The sequence below is a fragment of the Natrix helvetica genome (assembly GCF_964273705.1).
Source record: "Natrix helvetica genome assembly, chromosome: 2".
NCBI classification, from domain to species: domain Eukaryota; kingdom Metazoa; phylum Chordata; class Lepidosauria; order Squamata; family Natricidae; genus Natrix; species Natrix helvetica.
The window spans coordinates 35881063-35904152 of NC_138552.1; the positions used below are offsets into that span (position 1 = coordinate 35881063).

At 41.2% G+C, this 23090-nt stretch overlaps 1 protein-coding gene across 2 annotated transcripts in view; it reads left to right on the plus strand.

The window, feature by feature from the left end:
* ANKRD31 (ankyrin repeat domain 31) overlaps window positions 1-23090 on the plus strand; it is a 78827-nt gene that overhangs the window by 19597 nt on the left and 36140 nt on the right. For both annotated transcript variants that reach the window (XM_081941167.1, XM_081941168.1), the window contains 7 exons: window positions 445-656; window positions 910-1037; window positions 6132-6320; window positions 6819-6961; window positions 10075-10219; window positions 13143-13355; window positions 14617-14805. In XM_081941167.1, coding sequence (XP_081797293.1) covers window positions 445-656; window positions 910-1037; window positions 6132-6320; window positions 6819-6961; window positions 10075-10219; window positions 13143-13355; window positions 14617-14805 — 1219 coding nt within the window. The remainder of the gene's footprint in view (window positions 1-444; window positions 657-909; window positions 1038-6131; window positions 6321-6818; window positions 6962-10074; window positions 10220-13142; window positions 13356-14616; window positions 14806-23090) is intronic.

Genomic DNA, 23090 nt, shown 5'->3' on the forward strand with positions numbered 1-23090 from the left:
GAATGTGTCTACCTTCTTTTCATTTGTGAGTCCAAATAGCTACATTTTCCTATTAATAATATAGTCAGAATGAAAGAACCTTAAGACATTTCACAAACAGCACTTAGATACCAAAGTTGCTTGGATCCATTTTTGCAAACTGTAGTTAAATGAATTTAAATGCATAGATGGATTTCTAGAAAAAAATCATTTTGTAAACCTTTAGAATCGGCTATAATGTCATATAATCTATGTCCCTAAGACTGAGAATTTTGTTAATAATTGCAAACAAGTTAGCTATTCAACTAGTTGTGTTTGTAAAGTTGTTTTCCTTACCAATGTATCAGGTTTATTTTTAAAAATCCTTTATTTTTAAAGCTATAGAAAAATAATAATTAGAACTGTCAATAGTTTAAATTTTTAAGAACATGCTTTTTGAAACATTTTGCAATTTATTTTTCATAGATTGATTATGAACAAAGCATGTGTTTTGACGATGCAGATCCTCAAAAAACTGATTGTCCTGACAGACCAGATAAAAAAGGAAAATCCAGTTTAAAAGACATTAAAGAATTAAAGAAATCAGACCACCAAAGAAAGAGTGTTTCTATAAATAATATAGATGCTACTTCTGAGTGCCAACCATTTTTAGAAGGAATGCATGAGAGGATGCACAGGTATAATAATTGGTTAAATACTTAAAAGGAGAATTATTAAGTATTTTTACTTTGGGGAAGGCAATTTTATTTTTATATATCCAGTTTAAGGTACTTAAAATGCACAATTCCAGTTTAAAATTTAGATACGTTTAAACCTTGGTAAATTCTAAATAATTTCTAGAGGAAGTCCCGTTTTAGTTAATTGCAAGGAAAAGTTTTGAGGCGCTTTCAAAATAAGTTTTGTAATTTCAAACCATTTATTTGTCGGCAGATTTAATGATAAAGATAAAGAATATGAATCTTTGCAACTGGGAATTTGCACATACCATTGCTCATCTTCAGATGCAAATACCAAAATTGAGCAAGTGAGGAAGAGCCAGAGGATTGCCAAGAAAACCAGTAAGTATTGTTTTTGATGGTCTGTTTATGGCTAGAAGGCAATTTACTTTTTAAAATATGTTACTGTGGCAAAGTGTATGAGTTCATATTACAATGTACAACTTTGTATTAAAATGTGAATTTTTAAAAAAGTTTGCATTGTTTTGGAGGAATGGTTTAAATTAAAAGTGGAATTTCATTAAGACAAAGGAAGAATCCTCAAAGGGAAAACAACTCAAGAAGCTTGGGAAATTTTGAAAAATGAGATTACAAAAGCCCAGTCTAGCACAATACCAATGAAGAAGAAAAATAACAGCTCCCAAAAGAAACCAGCATGGCTGCATAAAGAACTCTCTGACAAATTGAAAGACAAAAAAGATAAGTATACAAAGTGGAAAGAGGGGGACATAACTAAGGCAGAATATCAGCAAATAGCTCAAGCCTGTAAAGATGAAGTGAGGAAAGGTGAGGCTCACAATGAAGAAAGGCTTGCCACAAAAGTAAAAAATAACAAAAAAACCCACCTTCTTCCAACATGTTAAAAACAAGAAAAAAGTTAAGGAAACAATTGGTCCATTGCTGGGAGAAAGTGGAAAGAAGGCGAGGAGCAACAGGGAGAAAGCAGAACTATTTAACTCATTTTACACAAAGGGATAAAACAGTCCAACCTATCAAAAACAGCACCACAAAAATCAGATTAGGAACACAAGATGAAATAGGGGAAAAAATGGTAAGTGAGCACCTGTCTATCCTAGACAAGTTCAAATCACCAGGACTGGATGGATTACACCCCAGGGTTCTGAAGGAACTGGCAGATGAAATCTCAGAACCACTGAACTATATCTTTCAGAGATCCTGGAGCACTGGGGAACTGCCAGAGGACTGGAAAAGAGCTGATGTCGTTCCCATCTTCAAAAAAGGAAAAAAAATAGATCCAGGAAACTATAGACCTATCAGCCTGACCTCAATACCAGGAAAGATTCTGGAAAGATAATCAAGCAACGAATTAGCGAACACCTAGAAGTAAACAAAGTAATAGCTAGTAATTAGCCAGACTAATCTTATTGCATTCTTTGACAAAGTGACAAAATTAGTGGACCAGAGGAATGCCGTCGATATAGTTTACTTGGACTTCAGTAAAACATTTGATAAGTAGACTATAACCTATTACTAGCTAAAGTACGTAGAAGAATGTGGGTTGGACAGCATCACCACCAGATGGATTCGTTACTGGCTGACCAACCGCACTCAACGTGTAGTCCTCAATGGCACTGCATCTACATGGAGGAAAGTATGCAGTGGAGTACCTCAAGGCTTTGTTTTAGGCCCAGTACTCTTCAACATCTTCATCAATGATTTGGATGAGGGAATAAATGAGGAACTCATCAAATTTGCGGATGACACCAAGCTGGCATGAATAGCCAATACTCCAGAAGACAGGCTTAAGATACAGAAGGATCTTGACAAACTTGAACATTGGGCACTATCTAATAAAATGAAATTCAATGGTGAAAAGAGTAAGGTTCTACATTTAGGCAAGAAAAACTAAATGCACAGGTACAGTATAGGTAGTACCTTGTTCTATTGCAGTAACCGTGACAGAGATCTTGGCGTCCTAGTGGACAACCATTTAAATATGAGCCAGCAGTGTGCAGCAGCTGCCAAAAAAGCCAACACAGTTCTAGGCTGCATCAACAGAGGGATAGAATCAAGATCACGTGAAGTGTTAATACCACTTTCTAATGCCTTGGTTAGGCCACACTTGGAATACTGCATTCAGTTTTGGTCGCCATGATGTAGAAAAGATGTGGAGACTCTAGAAAGTGCAGAGAAGAGCAACAAAGATGATTAGGGGATGAGACTAAAACATATGAAGAACGGTTGCAGGAACTGGGTATGTCTAGTTTAATGAAAAGAAGGACTAGAGGAGACATGATAGCAGTGTTCCAATATCTCAGGGGTTACCACAAAGTAGAGGGAGTCAAACTATTCTCCAATTCACCTGAGTGTAGAACAAGAAGCAATGGGTGGAAACTAATCAAGGAGAGAAGCAACTTAGAAAATTTCCTGACAGTTAGAACAATTAATCAGTGGAACAGCTTGCCTCCAGAAGTTGTGAATGCCCCAACACTGGAAGTCTTTAAGAAGATGTTGGATAGCCATTTGTCTGAAACAGTATAATGTTTCCTGCCTAGGCAGGGGGTTGGACTAGAAGACCTCCAAGGTCCCTTCCAACTCTGCTATTGTATGTATGTAAGTAAGATTTATTTTTCCAGACAGAGATGCAAAAGCAATCAGCATAAATGCTTTCAGATTCTAGTGTACTTTGATATGTCATCTTCCATCAAATCTGAATGGTAAATTCTCATGATCTGTATTTAATCCCTATTTATTCAAGGACACACAAGACTGGTCTAGATAACTTGAATGATTAGATAAAATGTTTAGCAGTGGGAGTATAGCCCACTATAGACATACTGTACGGTAGTTGTGATCTGAGAACCATACATCGCTCTCCAACACTGGCAACACTTATCTAAACATTTTCCATCAAATCTGAATTGTAAATTCTCACAATATGCTTTAAATCCCTATTTATCCAAGGACACAGAAGACCAGTCCAAATAACTTATATGTTTAGATAAAAATTTTACCAGTGTTGGAGTGGGATGTATGGTTCTCAGATCACAATTATAGTATGTCTATAGGGGGCTACACTCCCAGAATCTACGACAACTTGCTGTGGGACAACTCACTGTTGGACAAATATCAAAGAAATGGTGGAATAGAATCATTAAAGAAAAAATGCAAAAGGAGGGACAGAATTAAATGTGAATGACGAACATTCAGATATTTTTCTTTATTTTAAATAATTAAATTGAATTGTTAAATTGTCCCGTGGTAAGTTGACTGTGGTGAGTTGTCTCATGGCAAGTTGACTGTGGCAAATTGGCCGTGGCAAGTTGGCTGCAGTGGGTTGGCTGTGGCGAGTTGTCCCATTTTGCTTCAAGGATTAGCTCTGTTTGCAGCTCATTCTTTTGGGGAATTAAAAACACAGCATTAACAAAAAAAAAATTCAGACCAGCCACCATATACCTCTGTTCTCTTGTAGCCTTCACTTAGCATATTATCAGATCCTGTATATGAATAACCTCAATTGATGCTTCATTTAATATATGTTCTTTTAACCTTATATATTACTACAGTGTTTCCCTTTTGACCCCCAAAATATGGCTTGGGCCTTATTATCTGGGGGGCTTATTGTTTTGGAGTTGCCGGGCAGCTGCTCTCTTGGAAGCGGGCTCCAGAAGAGCCGGGCACAGCCTCAGGGGCGAATGGCTGTGTTGCGCTGGTGGGACAGAGAGTCTTCTGGCAGCCAGTGCACTACCAGAGCAACCGCTGCCGGAAGACTCGGCAGCCGATTTCCGCAGTTTGTAAGCCCGAGAAGAAGTTATGTTCGGAGCGTGGCGGCGGACAGAAAGAGAATCTCATGGTAAACAGGTGAGGGAAAACACAACCAAGTGCTGCAACCTGTCTGTCTCATTATTATAATTACTGGTTCCTGCTTCCCATTTTATAAACTCTGGTCCCAAATGGATTAAAGAGGAAGAGAAAAAGAGAAGCAGAGAGGTGACTGGTTGGCTGGCTGCGAAGCATGGGAATGAAACTACCCCAAAATATACAGCTCTTAGACTTGCTGGGTTGTATAGGAACGAGATCCAGGGCAGTAACTCAGCAAACCTAGCCGCGCGTGGGAGGTGGCAAGGTGTGTTGGGGAGGGGTCGTGTCAGCACATCTGCTATCTTGCCCTATCTCTTTAAATGCAAACCTCCCAACCCACAGACCACCCCGTTTAATCTGTATCAGCAGAGCATGCTCCTCTTGCCCCGTGCAGCTTCAGTGTACTACCCAGACTGGCTGAGCTCCCACCAGTGCATCCCGGCAACCAGCGATCAGCCAGCCCTCCCCCTTCTCAGGCTGGGGAGAAGTGAGACCAAGACTCCCCCCTACACCGCCCACCTTCGCCTCTCCAGCAGCACAAGCGGGGGCGAAAGAGGAACTTCTGCGAGTCCTGACAGCGTCTCTCTCTCCCCCCCGCGACACCCACTACCCACCCAAGTTCTCACCAGAGAACTCTCCCCACCCTCTTCTCCATCCATCGCCACTGCCCTGAGGGAGATAATGCAATCGTGAGACTCGGCCTCCTCGATCCGCAGGCAAGGGATTTATCAAAGCAAAAAGATCGGCCCCCAAATATTTCTGCTTAGCAGCTGCCAAACCAAGAACTAACAGTGCCTGAGCATGCAAAGAATATGCTTTTTGTTCCAAACTGGAAAACGTTAGCCCCCGAGGCTGTGCCTGGCTCTTCGGGAACCCGCTCGCAAGAGAGTAGCCACCTGGCAACCCCCCTCTCCAGCTGGGCACAGCACCACCTAGCGGTATCCCAAAGGCACCAAACAACGTGCACGCCTTCGCCCCCCCCGGACTCCCGCGGCTTGGAGCCTTCAGGAAACCGCTTGGTTGGTGAGTGGTGCTCTGCCTGGCCAAGGGGGGGGGTTCCCAAGGGGCTTATTTTCGAGGGAGGGCTTATATTTTTGACCACCCGAAAAATATGGCATGGCCTTATTTTCAGGATATTTCATATTTTCAGGGAAACACGGTATATATAACCTCATATATTAATACCTACTCTGTGGCAAGTAATCAAGCAAATAGTTTTCATTCCTTACAGATGTAAAGTCAGTAACTCTTGATATTATCCAACAGAGTTTTTCCATAAGATGTTTTGGAAACAAAATATAAAACAATGAAAAATATGGCAGGTGTCCAAATAGAAAACCATTTTGTTTGTTTCTCCTTTAAAATGTATTAAGGCAAGATGATTGCATAATAAAAGTTTTGTATGGAAGTACAAATAATCTCTGCTGAGAGGCATGAGTTGTGCTGCTTAACTATGTATGCAAATGTAAAATGAATTACATTTTTGTTACAATTTGCATAACAAATTAAAAGCTGGAGAAGTGTTACTAAAAGAAAAACACATGTGGTTATGATTCATGCCATTTAATACCATTTAATTTTTTTCATTTGTTCCATTTTTATTTTATTTCTCAGGAAAGCAGACCAGTTTTAATTGTTACTCCAATGATTCCTCAGGTTCATTCCACATTTCACTGTCTGTAATCAACAGAAGAGATGGTTTTGGTCAGACATTGCTGCATAGAGCTGCTACAGAAGATGACTTAGATGGTGTATGTGCAATGATAAAAGCTGGTGCAAATGTTAATGCCCAGGATTATGCAGGTAAGTACACTATCCATAAATTTAGTTTTATAAAAATTTCAGAATCAATCTTATTTAATTGAAGGTTCATAAACACCAGATTTCATTTTGTTCAGTGAAACTTTGGTGTTTAGTTTCAAACTGGAATAATAGTTTCTGTAGATGTAAACTTTCCTGCAAGACTTTAAAACTTACTATAAGTGAAAACAAAATATAAGTAGGCAAACAGGCCGACAAGCAGATTGTTCTCCCTATAATTATACATTCTGACATATTTTAGAATAAATGGGAGTATCTTGCTTTTTTTCAAAATGAATGAACAAGTTGAGTGGCTAAGTAAAACTTGGTCTTCATATGAATACTTAAATGAGTATAATGTTAAACATATTTTTTTTGAAATTGATGGGAATATTTAAGTAACTAAATTGTACTCGAATGGACATTAAGTCAGTATAAAATAATTATGTAATAATGACTTTGGTCTACTTGGAAAAAATAATGTATTTTTCACTTCTATAGGTTGGACCCCGTTACATGAGTCCAGTTTGGCTGGTTGCTTTGAAATATCAAATGAACTTTTAAAAGCAGGAGCTGATGTTAATTGTAAAGGATATGAGCAAGTAACACCATTACATGATGCTGTTAAAGAAGGTCACTACAAGGTCACTATAATTTCTATCCCTGAAAGTATTCTATAAAATGTTTTGCATGATGCTTCATCACACTGCATGTTTCCTTACTTATACTCACAGTAATAAAGAACTAACACCCAAATTTAGTGTTTTCCAGATAAATTGAGTTTATATAATTCCCAGTAAACATATATTTCTCTCTTCCATAGGATTCAGCTTCTAAGTTGCAGGAACTTAAAAATATAGCATTTTCTGGGCTTCCCTATTGTATTACGTTAGAATGCAGCACACAGTGATGTCTCTCTGGCTGCTGCATTATATTTGGGAAATGGACTGCGTTTCGGTCCAAGTAATAGACGTCTTGTTGATCTTTTTTCATTGAGATTAGAAGTTGTATTGTAAAGTGAAGAAAGGGAATGCCATGTATCTTCTGTCTGTGATTGCAGTATCCTCCTTACTGAGGAAGAGATCATGTCTTGAACTATCAACTAGGTCGGGTCTCTGTTGTTAAGCCATACTAGCCAGATTAGTTATGACTGCCTAATACTGTAAAGAAGCTTCATTTTCTTCAGTTTTGAATTATTATTTGCATCATTGAAATAATTCAACCACCCGGAAGCTCCATGTTGATGCAGGAAGCCGAAGTACATACATCTGCTCCAAGACTTGTTACAAGTTCTATTGCAATGCAATTGTGAACAGTACTACTTTCCTATATTAGAGTGACTATTCAGCAGGGGGCACTGTAACATTTCTAAAGCTGTATTCCTGAACAAGGCTGCTTTTCCTCTCCAAATACTTAGTAAATTTTGTTTTAATCTACTTCCAGTTACTTAACAATTAATTAGAATATGTATGTAGATACATATTCCCTAAATGAACATTCTGAATAGTTTTCTCATTAATCATCTGACTTATTGATTTATAAAGTGATTTTGTTCTCAAAATAATTAATTTTTCTCACCAGTCACTGCTAGTGACTACTAGTCACTGCTAGTGACTACTAGTCACTAGTTAATTCCTAAAATTATTGTTCTCATCTTACCTGGTCCCTACATACTTGTACTTGACGTTTTACATATATAGTATTGGTGATACAACTCAACCTTTGGTTTTAAATGTTTTGCAAAAGTATTGCAAAGCAGTCAAAAGGCAGTCACTTCTCTTTTATAAAAGCAAGTGTTTTTCATTTGCCCCTGAATATATTTTAGGATTGAATTCTAAACCTACCTACTTCATTTAATGAGATATCTTCTAGGCAGACTTGGATAGATTTGTTACTTTTCTTTGGACAGCTCTTTTTTATATAATGACAATGGATAAGATATCATGGATATTTACCACGTCATAAAGCTCTAAAAGAAAACACAAATTGTATTTGCTAATTTATCATGTTCTGTCTGCAAATTCAAAATTAGGATAACTTTGTTTTCATGGGTTTCTTGGTAGGATATTTTTTTCCTATCTTGAGTATTATTCAGGCTTCTCACCTGCAGCTGCTTCTGTCATCTTTTGTTTATAGAATTGGAGGATTGGAAAAGGTTTTAACTGACTATAACTCAGTTCTTCATTAATGAGACTTACCACGCTGACACTATTATTCACTCAAATGGGAACTGATTTATACCTATTTTGAGCTTTAAATGCAAAAATAATAGAGGCTCATTTATTCATGAATATTTCAAATTTATGGTTTCTTTTATAACAATTTTAGACCTTATTTGTCAACAGTTCCGTAAGTTAGTGTACAATCATTGTTTATTTATCCATTTATCAAATTTATGTGGCCATCACATAGTTAACCATTTACTTTAAAATGATAATTAGAAGACAGCACATGCACAGTTTTAGGACAGTGATGGTGAAGCTATCTGTTAAGATGATGTACCAAGGCATTTTGGGTAATTGCCAACGTTCATTACAGAGGTGGTATTCAGCAGCTTCTGACCAGTTCTGGAGAACCGGTAGTGGAAATTTTAAGTAATTTGGAGAACCAGTAAATACCACCTCTGACTGGCCCCACCCCCATCTATTCTCTGCCTCTCGAGTCCCAGCTGATCAGGAGGAAATGGGGATTTTACAGTAGCTTCCCCTGGAGTGGGGAGGGAATGGAGATTTTACAGTATCCTTCCCCTGCCACCCCCACCAAGCCACCCCCACAGAATTGTAGTAAAAATTTTTGAATCCCACCAGTGGTTCACTAACTCCAGATGATAGCTATTTTTAAAAACACACCCAGTTCTTGTGCAGTTTTTGGAGGTTCAAGAGAAGGTGTAAGAGTGGGCGTGCTTTCACACATCCTCCAGACTCCCTAGAAGTTGGGTGAAAGGGATGTGCTCAAAAAATTGTTCAAAAATGGTGTGCTTCTGTACAGTTTTTGGAGGCTGTAGAGCCATAAAAAAGCATTCTTCAAAGCTGCTTCAAGAATGAAGGCCTCGTGTGATCTGTGACAATCTCGGTAGGCCACAGATGTCTGATAACAAAAAGGTAAAAAGGTAAATGGCACACGGCAGTTCCTAAGGAGCTCTGGGCCGCAGGGGCAATCAAACTTTGCTTGCCTTGGGAAATGATGCCTTGGGGAGTGGTGCAAGGCGGTGGTGGTGCTAAGGCTGCCTAGACGTCAGGCCCAGCCTCAGTTCTGTGCTGAGTCCCACTGTTCAGGGTGGTCTAGATAGGCAGGAGAGAGAATTTTTATTTATTTATTTTTCACATTTTTCAACCACCCACCTCCCTCAAAAAGAATTGTTTCTCTTGTTCAGAGGGAGCTTGTGTGACACACCAGGAGAATCAAGTTAGGCATTTTCTGAATTTTTGACATGCCAAGCCCGAAAGGTTTGTCATCACTGTCTTAGTAATAATGCTGAATTCAGAGGCTAGCAATGGTATGTATTATACCATAGAAAAATTTTCAAACAATGAACTAAACAATGCAATATCAGTGCTCTCATTCCAGATTAGCTAGTCAATACGCAATGTAATAGTTTATGCAGAATCATTCTTGTTTACTTTACAAGTAGAAAATAAGAATGCACCAAAAAGCTTTTGCTTTTCTCGGCTCAGTTTTCATAAAGTTTTAAATTGAGTCTCATGAAAAATGGAAAGAAAAAGTATTGAAAACACTATACATTTGTATTTACCTCTAGGTGGCAGAATTATTGCTTTGGTATGGAGCTGACCCACTGTTCAAGAATGAAAGAGGAAAGAATGCCTTAGAAGAAGCTACTGACAAGCATACGAGGAAACTTGTGGAAAGTTATATAGCTCATTCTGGTAAAAGATCAGCATCAGGTAGGAAAGAGCTAGCATGACATTAACTCTTGTAATACATAATTGCAAAAGAAAGGTTTGAAAAATAAATAAGTATGAATGTGTTCTAAAGAGATTTCCAAATAGAAACAAAATTAGGTATGTTCTTTTGTTTTAAATAAAGCAATCAATTTAACCATCTCTACTTCTTTTCTTTTTGTGGGAAATAATATATATGTATGTTTGTACTTATTAATCTTTATATACTGTCATCATTTATATTAACAAATTTTACTACACTCTCTCAGGTTCTTTAACCTTAAGGGGGACAACCTTTTTTAACATCGATTTTAACACTTTTCTTTAAAATATTTCTAAAATCAAATGAACATAATTCAGTAATATTATAAAATATTTACAAACTGTAAGAATGACTCAAGCATTGTGTGTGTATGTGTGTATATAAACATTTTCAGACCCGTTTATAAGCACAAGACTACATTAGAGCTTTCTTTAAATTACATACTGTATATCAGACTTGTAAAAATCCATCCTAACTCCAATTAGCTCATTAAATTTAAGTCATTACCTTCAGCTTATCCTCATAGAATAAAGTCTCTGAAATGCATAATTAAAAAAATCTATTTTTCTCAAAGAATTCTCAACCTTGTTAGTATCCATGAAGAAAAAGTCCCAAACTTGTCTTGAATTGTAGATTTGCTTGGAACTCTTGTTTCACTAAGAAGATTGTATTTAAACCATCATCATCATAGAGATTGGTGTTAGATCTGTATTCCAAAGATGTAGTTAAGTTCTTTACATCAAGGGTCCACAGCCTGTGGGCCATTGGTCCGCATGAGTTACTGGCCAGTGCGCACGTGTATGTGTGTGTGCATCCCCCCCCTGGTGCTACTGTCATTGAATGGCCGCTGCTGTTGCCACGAGCGCCACTATCGAAGCTGCGAGTGCTGTGCGGTTGCTACTATTACTGCAAGCATCGTGCATGCACTCGCGGCTCCATTCAACTGTGACTAGAAAGAAGCACTTTTAACTAGTAAATAATAATCCCATAAAATGATTAAGAAATTAAAGGCACAAATTATTGTCAGTTTGAAAACTAAATTCCAAAACAGCTGCTTTTTCAGCCACCCTCCAGCTGAATGGCTCCCCAGCTGCTCCAATACACAGCTCCTGAGGCTCCTTGCAGATTTTTTGCTTTATATTTTTTCCTCCTGTCTTTTTCTCTCTGCACTTTTTATTTTTATATTTTCCTTTGTATTAATTTTTATGTTTGTATTTTTAAACTTTAATAAAAACATTTTTGAAAAAAAACTTACAACAGGTTCTCAGGTGTAATAATTGTTATGGTATCCCTGCTGTCAAGTATCAAAATTCAGGCACTTGCTAGCCAGCCTGTATTTATGACTGTCATGGCATCCTGTGGTCACGTTAAAGCTACTACTATAAATGACAACATTCAGACGGGTTAAAAAGTTGTCTTGCTTGGAGAGATAGAGAAGTAAAAAATCTACTAACGAAAAAATAGTTTACCAGGAAAATACATGCATTCTTTAGCTTATACGGATATGACTGTATAAAGCCATAAAAACATAGACCATGAGCTGGCTCTGAAAGAATGTTTACAACTGAAAAAAAAATGTTTTTATTTAAAATAAAATTTACTACAGTCAAAAAGCACAACCATTCTAGTGGTACAAGGAATTGCACGTGTGGGAGATTCAGACTGTAGAATTCTTTTAGAATGATATATTTTAAATGCAGCCCAAAACCCAGATAAAAATACCTCAAAAGCTGTTGGAATTTATCATGAACAAACAGCTCAAATTAGCATGGAAATATCTTCAACTAGTACATTTTCTCAGGATATTAATAGAGGTGAAATTTCTGAAAGCCCTGACATTCACACCTCCAATAAAAAGTCATGGTAAGACTTTACACTCTTGTTATACATGAGAATGCAATGATAAGTCCAAGAGGATGAAAAAATGTTTTTGAGAGAAGAGAAAATGAGAGCAAGATAAAGAATAATATTCTTCTGATTTTACATATGCTAGACAAGAACAATTTCAAGGTAACTGATTTGCTTACACATAAAGGCACACACATGCACCGTATATGTGTTCCAAATCTATACAAAATGGCTTTGTTTATTTACTGTCTTGTTACTTGTTCATTTCTGGGTTTTTTTTTGGGGGGGGGGGTTGCTGTAAATTATCTATGGATTTTTTAAAATTAAGAGCAGCATGGATATATTTGAAATTCAAGTAGTCCATAGGGAGTTTGGGGACGGGGGTTATTGTAACTGAATGGTCATTAAACAACCATTGTTAGTCAAGAGCTACCTGTAAATACATAAATTAAAATAGATACCTTATATTACAGTGAAATAGGCTTTTTCAGAAAAGGGCATTCCACTAGTTGCCTAGTCAAAAGGTTAAGAATATAAAAGAAAAGGATAAATGCAGTTTCTACCTTTTCCCAATTCTTTGTCTTTGAATAGCTGAATAGTTAGGTAGAGTTATTTCTTAATTAAAATTTGTTCTATTTGAGGGCTTTTACGGAATAGGGAGGAAAAAACTGTAGATGGCGAGTGAGACTTCACTGAAACGTTGCCAAGACAATCTCAATCTTACACGGGAAAAGACCTGAATACAACAAGACCAAGAATTAAATCCATAAAGTTGTTATTATCCCAGAATTTGTTTTTATTAAATTTCAACAGTTCACTGAATATTTCAAAATTATTTTTCCTTTTCAGGGAAGGCAGGAGAAAATTTAATAACTTTTTAGAGAAGTATTCTCTAGTGCTTAATCTCAGAATTTATAAATATTTTAGAAATATATTGTGTTCATTATAATATACCATATAATAGTGCTATATAGTTTGTTTATTTTGAGAAAAGCATAATAATTCACTTTTTAATTTAATAAATATTGAAAACAGAGAATCTGGAAATACGTTGCAGCATGGCAAAAGAAAAAGAAAATTATACATCAGATATACCTTTCCAATCAGTTGCATTAAAAACTGTTCAGACCAAGTATAATGGAAATTGTCAATATGCCGATTTGAGTTCTGGCAATAATGTGAAGAATGTTTCTTCAAGGTGTACACATTTAATTCAAATTGAAGAACAACAAATACCACATGTCCTAGGTAAGCAGTTAATAAATACATGAGATGACAAACCAACATTCAAGCTAAAGAAAACATGGCTACTATTAATTTAACTTGGTTAATTTATTTAGCTTGAACCTCTATTTATTAATGATACTCAGTTCATAAAAACAGAGTCAGCTTTTCTGGAGGACATTGTATTTTGTCAGAGGACTAAATTTATGGCTTGAGGATTAGCCATGAAACAGTCTTTTATAATAAAGATTCAGATGATTTCTGTGACATGGAGCACCTTTTACCAACTTAGGCTGGGCTCCAGCTGTTGTTCTTGGATACTTGACTGCAATAATCTATGTTCAATTACTTACTATCTGGATTACTGTAATGCACTGTAAATCAGATTGCCACTAAAAACATTTTGGAAACTAAAGATGATGCAAAATAATGCATCAAGAATTGTGAAGGGTTGATTTAATCATATTACATCACTCCTGCCCTGCTTGGACTGGTTCCCAGTTCATTTCTGAGCCCAATTGAAAGTGCTAGTTTTGACTTATAAAAGTCTTCATGGTCACTTTGATAATTGATGGAACAACACTTCTCAGTTTTATGCCTGTGATCATTTTAGAATCATCTCCAGGACACATCCTTCCCTTCAATATAATGTTACCCACCCTTTTTTTTAACTGAGAGACTTTTCTCCACACATTTTAATTTGTTTAATTTGTAAAGTGTGTAAACTAAAGCATACCAGATTGATTGCTGAGTAGTTTCCAGTTAAACAAATCCAATAAAGGGGACCCCATCACTACTCTGAATCACTGTTCCACTGTCAAAGTGTTTTATTGATAGGACATTTCTTCTAATATTCAATTGAAAACGTTTCAATTCTTGAAACTAAAATCCATTTGTTTCTGTTATGGACTCTGAGAGAGGAGATCTTAATCTCCTATGTACGGTTATTTCAGCATGTGAAGAATATTATCACACATTCCTCAGTCAGCTTTTCTTTTTTCAGAGCATGAAAAAATATTATGACAAATTGCTGGAAAGCAGCATCCTTAGAGGTCAAAGAAAGTAGTAGGCCTTCATTGATTTGTATTCTAGTGGATAGGTTTAAAATATTCATTTTGTGAATGGACAAGTTTCCTCCATGACCGCCATTTCTCAGAGTTGTATAAGCTCTCGAAACTTTAAACATGAATACCAGTTCAAAAAGATTGGTGATCTCTCATGCAGTACATCTTTGAAAATACTTTGCATAGCTTCGGGTAATCATTTAATATTTCTTTTATTTCAGATTCTTCACAACCTAAGAAAAAGACTAAAACAATTTCTAGTTGTCTGCAAAGTACTACAACAACTACAATAAACAAGAGAAATGCTAAAGGAGAAACACATTTGCATTTAGCTTGCAAAAAAGGAAAATTATCTTTAGTGAAATCTTTGATAGCATCTGGAGCATGTGTAAATCAAAAAGATAATGCAGGTCTGGTATTTTAACTGCCAATTTAAACTTTTTCTACTATACTGTAGCCCAGAAATGACGTAACCTATTTTTAATTGCAGCTGCTTTTCTTTGCTGCTATCTACTTAGTTAAACAATGTCTAACAGTATAATTAGTTAATGTGGAACTCTGTTGTTATATTTATTTGATCAATATATTTGAATGAAAAGACTAATAGCAATAGCACTTGGACTTATATATTGTTCCATGATGCTTTATGGCACTTTCTGAGCAATTTACAAATGTCAGAATATTGGCCAAAAAATTTGGGGTCCTCATTTTACCAACCTTGGAAGGATGGAAGGCTAAGTCAATTTTGAGCAGTCAGGATAAAACTTCTGACTGTGGGCAGAGTTGGCCTGTAATACTGCATTCTAATCACTGTGCTGCCATAGCTCTTAATTCAAACTAAAAAAAGAAAGAAAGAAAAGAATGATAATATTCTCTGTAGGGGATGGGGAAGCCTCCAGGAGTGGGATATTCTCACAGCCAATCTGCCCTTAGACTGAGTTAATTTTGAAGACACACCTCTCTACTTCCTTTGCGTGACTCCACTTTCAACTCAGTCTAGCCTGAAAGACACCTTTAGTTAGCTCCTGAATTGGATTTGAAAATTTCTTTCCTGGACACTTTGCTTCCTCCCCCCCCCCCCCTTCCTGGCCTTCATCTCTTTAAGTGGAGGGAGTCTCTGGTTTGATCTGTGGTGTCGAAGGCACCAGCGGGTGCTTAGATTCGGCTCGTGGAGGCAACCTGCAGGCTGATTTGAGTTGCTGGACTCAGCACCTGGGTATTGAGACCACTAGGATGCCAGGCTTCACTCTGTGGTGAGGCTTGAGTCCCCGTGTGACAGGGGACGGCTTCAGGAGGCTAGCAGAGAGCTGCCAAACAGTTGAGAGGTTTTTTTCAGTGTCAGGAGGATTGTACGGAGCCGTCGGAAGGAATCAATCGCTGGACGGCTGGATCTGTGGCCGTGCAGCAACGAGAGGCTTTGGAGGCTTCAGGAAGCCTCAAGAATGCATTAGTGGCTGTTTGGGGGCAGGATTGCTCCCAGGGAGAGGAAACAGTCCGGGAGGAAGCTGGGAGCCATTTTGGGTGCCGTGTGAGTATTACGTGGCGAGGGGGCAGTGAGGACAAAATGGCAGATGCAGCGGAGGAGGCTCCTTCCACTTCAGATGGCAGAACCAGGCCTATGGCCTCTGCTAGAGCCAGGAAGGCAACCTCAAAGAGCTCCTCCAGGAAGAGTAACAACAAGTTCTCAGGGAAGGCAGGGGAGAGGGCTGGGAAGTCCCGGATGGCTATTAGCCCCTCTCCACCCAGATCTTGATCCCCATCTGAGATTTCCCCTGTGGCTTGCCCCTCTTGGAGGTCCCCTGGCCACAGTGCAGGGGAGGAGGAGGAACCTTTGTTCCCACCTCTTTCTCTTGGGGATCCAGGGCAGGGGAATGAAGATCAATTTGCTTGTGGGGTTCAGGCCAGGCCTAGGCTAGCCCTACAGCCCCCTATTCCAGAGGCTTCTTCAGCCAGTGCCTTTTCACCTCTGCCTGAGCTACCAGAGTGTTATAGGCAGCTCATAGAACAGGCTATTTCCCAGAGCATAGCTACGGGCCTGCAGTAGAGGCCACAAGCTTCTACTGCTCGATCTCAGAGTGGGACCACACAAAGTGGTATACACCAATCCCGTTCTCAAGGTACAGGTCAGGAAGAGCCGGCGTCCTTCTCCTTGACCAATAAAGGTTTAGTGGGGGGTGAGGGGGCCCCAGATTGTTTTGGAATTGTCTGAGGAGGAGGAGGAGGATCCACATGCAACTGCAGGCCTCTTTTCCCCTGAGGTGTTCAGATCCCTCTTGCGTAAGGCTGCTGATTTGGAGGAGGGCTCTCCTGCCCCAGTCACGGCCCCGCCCCCAAAGAAGGGAAAAGGGAACCTTTTTCTAAGCCTCAGCCCCCTAGGAGGAGATTCCTGCTCCTCAACTTTTTTTGGACATGCTAAAAAACCAATGGGAAATGCCAGGGGCATTCCCTACTCCTGGGGCAAATGAGAGGAGATTTTATAGTTTAGAACCGGGATTTTCCCAGGCATTGCAAATGCCTACTGTTCACCCCCCCAGTGGCTGCCCTGGTATTTTCCTCTTCCGTGGTCTCAGGGGATATCACCGATAACCTCAAGGCAGAGGACAAAAAGGCAGAGCTCACCAGAGTTGCAGCCTGGGCTGTTAAGGCAGCAGCTTCGGCTTCGGTTTTCAATCGAAACACGTTGCTGTGACTGCGCCAGATGCAAGAACATCTTCCTCTAGATGACCAGAGGTTGCAGCAAGATTTAAACAAAATCATTGCTGCTACCCAGTTTTCATCTGATGCCATCCTCCATGCAGTAAAATATATATTCAGAGCCTTGGCGATGTCTGTAACCTCCAGGAGACTCTTATGGCTTCGCAGCTGGCAAGTGGATGCCAAACACAAATGGCACCTGGCAGCAGCGCCTTATGTGGGGAACCAGTTGTTCGGGACATCACTGGAACCCATTCTTGTAGAAGATAAGAATAAGAAGAAGGTCTTGCCCACGCCAGCCAAGAGATTGGAGCAGAGACCTGCTCCATATTACCGCAGACCTTCCTTTCTCCAGCAGGACCAGGAGGTCCAGCAAGCCAGGTACTTTCCTTCCCGTAATGACAGGCAGCAGGACAGACAGTCTGATAGAACCTATAATAGAGATAGGTCCCGCTTTCAACCCCAGAATAAGAGGCCCTTCAAAGGGGGGGTTGTTCCTTCCGCAGAGGGAAGTAATTTAGAATCACTTCCTTCGATTGGTGGCCACCTCACCTTATTCGTGGACCGGTGGCATTCCATCACCACCAACCAGTGGTGGTGGGTTCTAGATACTGTTCAATTCGGCCTCCGTCTGGAATTCCTCTCCCACCCCCCAAACAGGTTCAGGATTTTCTTTAATCCTGTTAAGCGGAACCTCATGAGGGTGGCCATTCAACACATGCTCGAGATTCAGGCCGTAGAGCTGGTCCCTATGGGCCAGGAGGACCAGGGATTTTATTCTAACCTGTTCGGGGTTCCCAAAAGTTCGAGGTGGTGGTGGTGGAGGATGATATTAGATCTCAAACTCTTAAATTGCCACATTGTCTACAGGTTGTTTAAGATGGTGTCATTAAAGTTTATCTTGGCTGGAATTAGGCCTGGGGACTTTATGGCTTCTGTGGACCTCACTGAGGCCTACCTCCATGTCCTGATATTCCCGGAGCATAGGAGGTTTCTGAGGTTTTCCTATGGGGGTGTCCACTACCAATATAGGGTACTTCCCTTTGGTCTCGCCTCAGCCACTCAGACCTTTACCAAGGTCCTAGCCATGTTGGCTGCCCATCTTTGTTCAGTTCCGATTAGACTTCAATGTTATTTAGATGACATCTTAGTTCAAGCATCATCCCTTCAGCAGGCTCGGTCTCATCTGGCCTTGACTATTCAGACCTTACAGGAACACGAGTTTTCAGTTAACTTTGCCAAGAGCAACTTGGTTCCATCCACTAGACTGCAACATCTCGGGGTGATTATAGATGCCACTCAGGGTGAGATTTACCTTTCCCCAGAGCGTAAAGAAAGCATTACCCAGTTAGTTAGACAGGTTCGTAAGGAGTGGTCTGTTCCTGTCGTCCTTCTGTCCAAGCTGCTGGGGAAAATGAGTGGGCCATAGTGCCGTGGGCCCGCCTCGATGCCAGGACGCTGCAGTGGCTGCTCCTGCCGCACCAACGCAAGGGCACCAGCGACACATTCTCAAGGTTAAGGTTCTGATCCAGGTTGCTTGTCCTTGCGGTAGTGGCTCTCCCCGACCCTTCGGAAGGGATTCGTTTTCAAGGATGTGGCGCGTCTCACATTAACAACAGATGCGAGCCTCTTTGGCTGGGGAGCGGTTTTGCGCTCGCAGTTGGCACAAGGTCAGTGATCCCTGACATACTTAAGACACAATGCGGACTTCCGGTTCCGGCGGCTACGGCGACAGGCAAGCCTTTGCCTGCTCCCGCTCTCCCGGTGGGCTTCCCCCGCTTCTGGGGGGGCACAGGATGCCCCGGAGAGGCGTCCTGCCGAGGGAACGGCTCGCGGAGGGTCCTGGCGGCGGTGGCGGCTGGCGGGGGCTTCTCCGCTTCGTTCTAGGCATCGGGGAGCAGTTTTGGAGGGCGCGCGTGCGGCTCGCTCCATGCCGATCGGAGAACGCACTCTTGAACGAAGCAGCGGCAGTATGGTGAGAGGCTTCCTTTCTTCATTCCCCCTCTTTTGAATTGATGGACTTTTCAGCACTTTTAAAAAGTTAAACTTTCAGATCCTTGCTAGAGGTGTGGCTAGAGGGAGGGGGATTTCCCCCCCTCCCTTGGACAAGCGGCTTGAGAAGATTTTGCTTTCACCCCCAGGGGAAGGAGGAGGGGGGAGAGCCAACTAATGATGCCTCACCCCCATAAAAGTGACTTTCATTGGACTTAGCTCCAGAACTTATGGGTGAACTGAGAACTTTCTGAACTTTTAAAATTTTATTATGCCTCTGAGCCCAAAGCTGGCAGGGCAAGATGGCACACTTCCGTTGTCTTCATGAACTGTGAAACCTGACTCCACCTTTAAAATTCAGGCTTCCGGTCTTTGTCTCCGAGTCACCCAGAGGAACCTCTTGTGGATTGTTATTTTCTGATCTCTTTGGAGAAAAAACTTTCATCTATTGCTAGAGTGACTAAAGAAACTCCCACCTGTTTGGATCCTCTGCCTTCTGAATTCGCCTGCCTGCTCTACTTCTCCAGCTGCCCAGTTTCTACTCTGACTGATCTCCTTGCTTCATAAACCATGTCTCCAAAAAGACCACCTCCTGGAAAGCCTGGCTTTGCTACTTCTGCCCCAACGTCTGCAACGTCTAGTCCAGCCACACAGTCAAAGATAACAGAACTGATGCAACCCAAGACTACAGAGATAGACTTTCAACAAATGCTTCAACAAATTTTACAGGGCCAGGAGGAAATTAAGAAACAGTTAAGGGAAATGAAAGATGAAATTAAAGAGAATCAAGCCCAAATCTTTAAGAACTCACAGAGACTGGACCTTGTGGAGGGTGGGGTGGCGGAGGCGAAAGGGGGGGTAGAGGCTTTACAGAAGGGGAACAAAGAACTTGACATCCAACAAATGAAAACAGAGTTTGAGAGAATGTCCTTTTATCTTAGATTTCAAAATGTAATAGAAGCAGATGGGGAAAATATAAGGGACATTATGACTAATATTTTAGCTGAATATATACACAAAGATAAACAGCAGATGGAATGGGAGATAGACCTAGCCTATAGAGTGAATTCAGCATATGCCAGAACACATAATGTACCCAGGGAGGTTCATATTAAATTCCTTAGGAAAACCACAAGAGATGAAATTCTGGGTGTACAAAGGGGGCAAACACTGACATACCACGACAGGGAGATAACCATTCTGAAGCAGATTCCCCAAAAAATTAGGGAAAAAAGAAAAAGCTATTCGCAATTGGCGAATAAATTATACCAGAAGGGGGTGTGGTTTAGATGGTTGATGCCTGAAGGTATGCTGATATTCTGGGAGGAGACAAGAATCAGAATCAACACACCCATAGAGGCACAGGCCTTTATGGAAAAAAATAAAGCGAACCTAGAAAAAACAGAAGACACTACAACGGTCATACAGGACACGGGAGGGGCCGGAGCTCTGCCAGCGGGGGGTGAAGGGGCAACACCAAGAAAGCTCAGATCACAAAAATAAATAAGAAAACCACAATGTTATAAACAGACCGAAAGTAATATTGAATTTATAACTAGACTATATATTATAACTATATAAACTGATTGAAAATTATTTTTTCTAGAATTAATATGCTGATTTTTTATGATTATGTATTAAGGTTTGATATTTTGATGTAACCTAGGAGTCTGGAGGGAGGGGGCGTCTGCCACACTTGCAACTGCCAAAATTTGTAACCATTCCACTTACCCTTTTCCGCATAAATGTTTTAAAAAAACAAATAAAACTTCTTGAAAAAAAAAAAAAAGACACAATGCAAGTGGTCCCCTAGCACTCAAACACTTTGCTCCCCAAGTAGCCCGCCGGCATGTGTTGATACTGATGTCTGATCACTGACGGCAAAACACATCTCTGGAGTGGACAATGATCAAATGGACTGGCTCAGCAGGGCCACCACCAACCATGGGGAGTGGCAGCTTCAGGCCCAGGTGTTCAGTCAGATCTGTCAGTGGTTCAGCCAGCTGCAGGTGGATCTCTTTGCGTTGCCGAACAACACCCAGCTTCCAAGATTCATCTCCCGGTTCCTGGCTCGAGAGGCAGAGGTCGTAGATACACTATACTGCCAGTGGCCGGAGGGTCTCCTGTACGCTTCCCCCCCTTCCCCTCATTCCCGAGGTTCTGAGACGCGTGGTCACAGAGGGGGCGGAGGTGATTATAGTGGCACCATTTTCACCTCGCAGGCCATGGTTTACAGACCTCCTAGAACTCTCTATAGACCCCCATTGGAGGATTCCAGAGGAGGAGGTCGTCCTGCACCAGGGCCCTGTTCCACCTGGAGCTTGACCGCCTGGCGCTTGAGCGGAAACATCTAAAGGTGGCCACTTTTTCTGACAGGGTGATTGGAACTAACCTCACGCAGACAGTTAACCACGCACATATACAATGCCACATGAGCTTCGTTCATGGCCTGGTGCGGTTGGGCACATGTGACTCCCACCGAGGCCTGGACCCCTCAGTTTTAGGATGGGTTGCCTTTCTCACAACACCATCCATAGACAGGTGGCAGCACTATCTACAGTGCTTGGGGGGGGGGAGGGGTCCAGATCACTTCCCTGACAATCAAGCGGTTCCTTAAAGGGGCTGTTAACCTCTGGCCACCAGTTGTCCACAGGTTTCCCACGTGGGACCTGCCGCTGCTGCTACAGGCACTAACGGAGGGTCCCTTCGAACTGCTGAGAACGGTCAGTACTCAGTATCTCACCCTCTAGGTGGTATTCCTGGTGGTGGTCACCTCCGCCAGGCGTATCTCTGAATTAAGTGCCTTATCGTCTAGGGAGGATTTCATGTGCTCCACACAGACCGGATGGTGCTTAGATTGGACCCCTCTTTTCTACCTAAGGTTAACATACCCTTTCACAGGACTCAGGAGGTTGTGCTGCCAGATTTCTGTCAGGCCCCTTCCAGGGACAGGGAGTGGGCATGCCATTGGTTTGACTTTTGACAGGCGCTGCGCATTTACCTTCAGTGGACTGCTTCGTTCCGACGTACGGAGGCACTGTTTGTGTCCTTTTGGCCTTCGTCTTTAGGGTCCGGGATTACCCCTTTCACCATCGGGTGCTGGATTAGGGATCACTGCTAACTCAAAGAGGAGCGCGCCGACCTCGGGGGCTTGGTCCATGCAGGCTCCATTTGAGGACATCTGTCAAGCGGCTGCCTGGATGTCGCCCACGCCATTCATCAAGCACTACCATCTTGATGCCTATGCTTCGGCTGAAGCTTCGTTTGGTCGCAGGGTTTTGCAGAGGGTTTTGGAAACCTGGCCTTCTCGTGCGTCTTAATTTCCCTTCCTTGGGGGGTAGCTTTGGCATCTCCCATTCCTGGAGGCTTCCCCATCCCCTATGGAGAATGACAGTTGGACTTACCTGAACTGTATTCTCGTAGGATGGGGAACCCTCCAGGTCCTGCCCTTTAGGTAGTTTCGGCAAGGATGAAGGGTAGCATGTAGACCTGGGGAGGTGGGTGCCTTTCCCTTCTGCCTTGTTTGCAGGTTTTTCATGGAGCCGTGATCTTCATTGAAAGTGGAGTCACACAAAGGAAGCAGAAGACATAGCTTCAAAATTAACTCAGTCTAAAGGCAGATTGGCTGTGAGAATATCCCACTCCTGGAGGCTTCCCCATCCTACGAGAATAAAGTTCAGGTAAGTCCAACAGTCGTTTAAGAGCAACCATCCCAGATGGAAGGAGGGCTCAAGCGAGGGATCATCCTGGACTCAGTACATAAACACAAGAGGGCTAGCTCTTACCTTCTCTGGAATCCCTCAGAGCTTTATCTAGTCTTTCCCAGGAGAAAGCTGCCAGGCTGGGGAGATTCCTTTATTATAGGCAGAGAACGCTAAAGTAGCTAGTTTGAACTCTACCTGTGTGGGTCTGGTTGTTTGCGCCTGACAGATTAAAAACAAAAAGTAGAAGGAAAACAAGAAAATGGAATAAGATAAAGAAAAAAAAATATAAACATTTCAAAACTTTC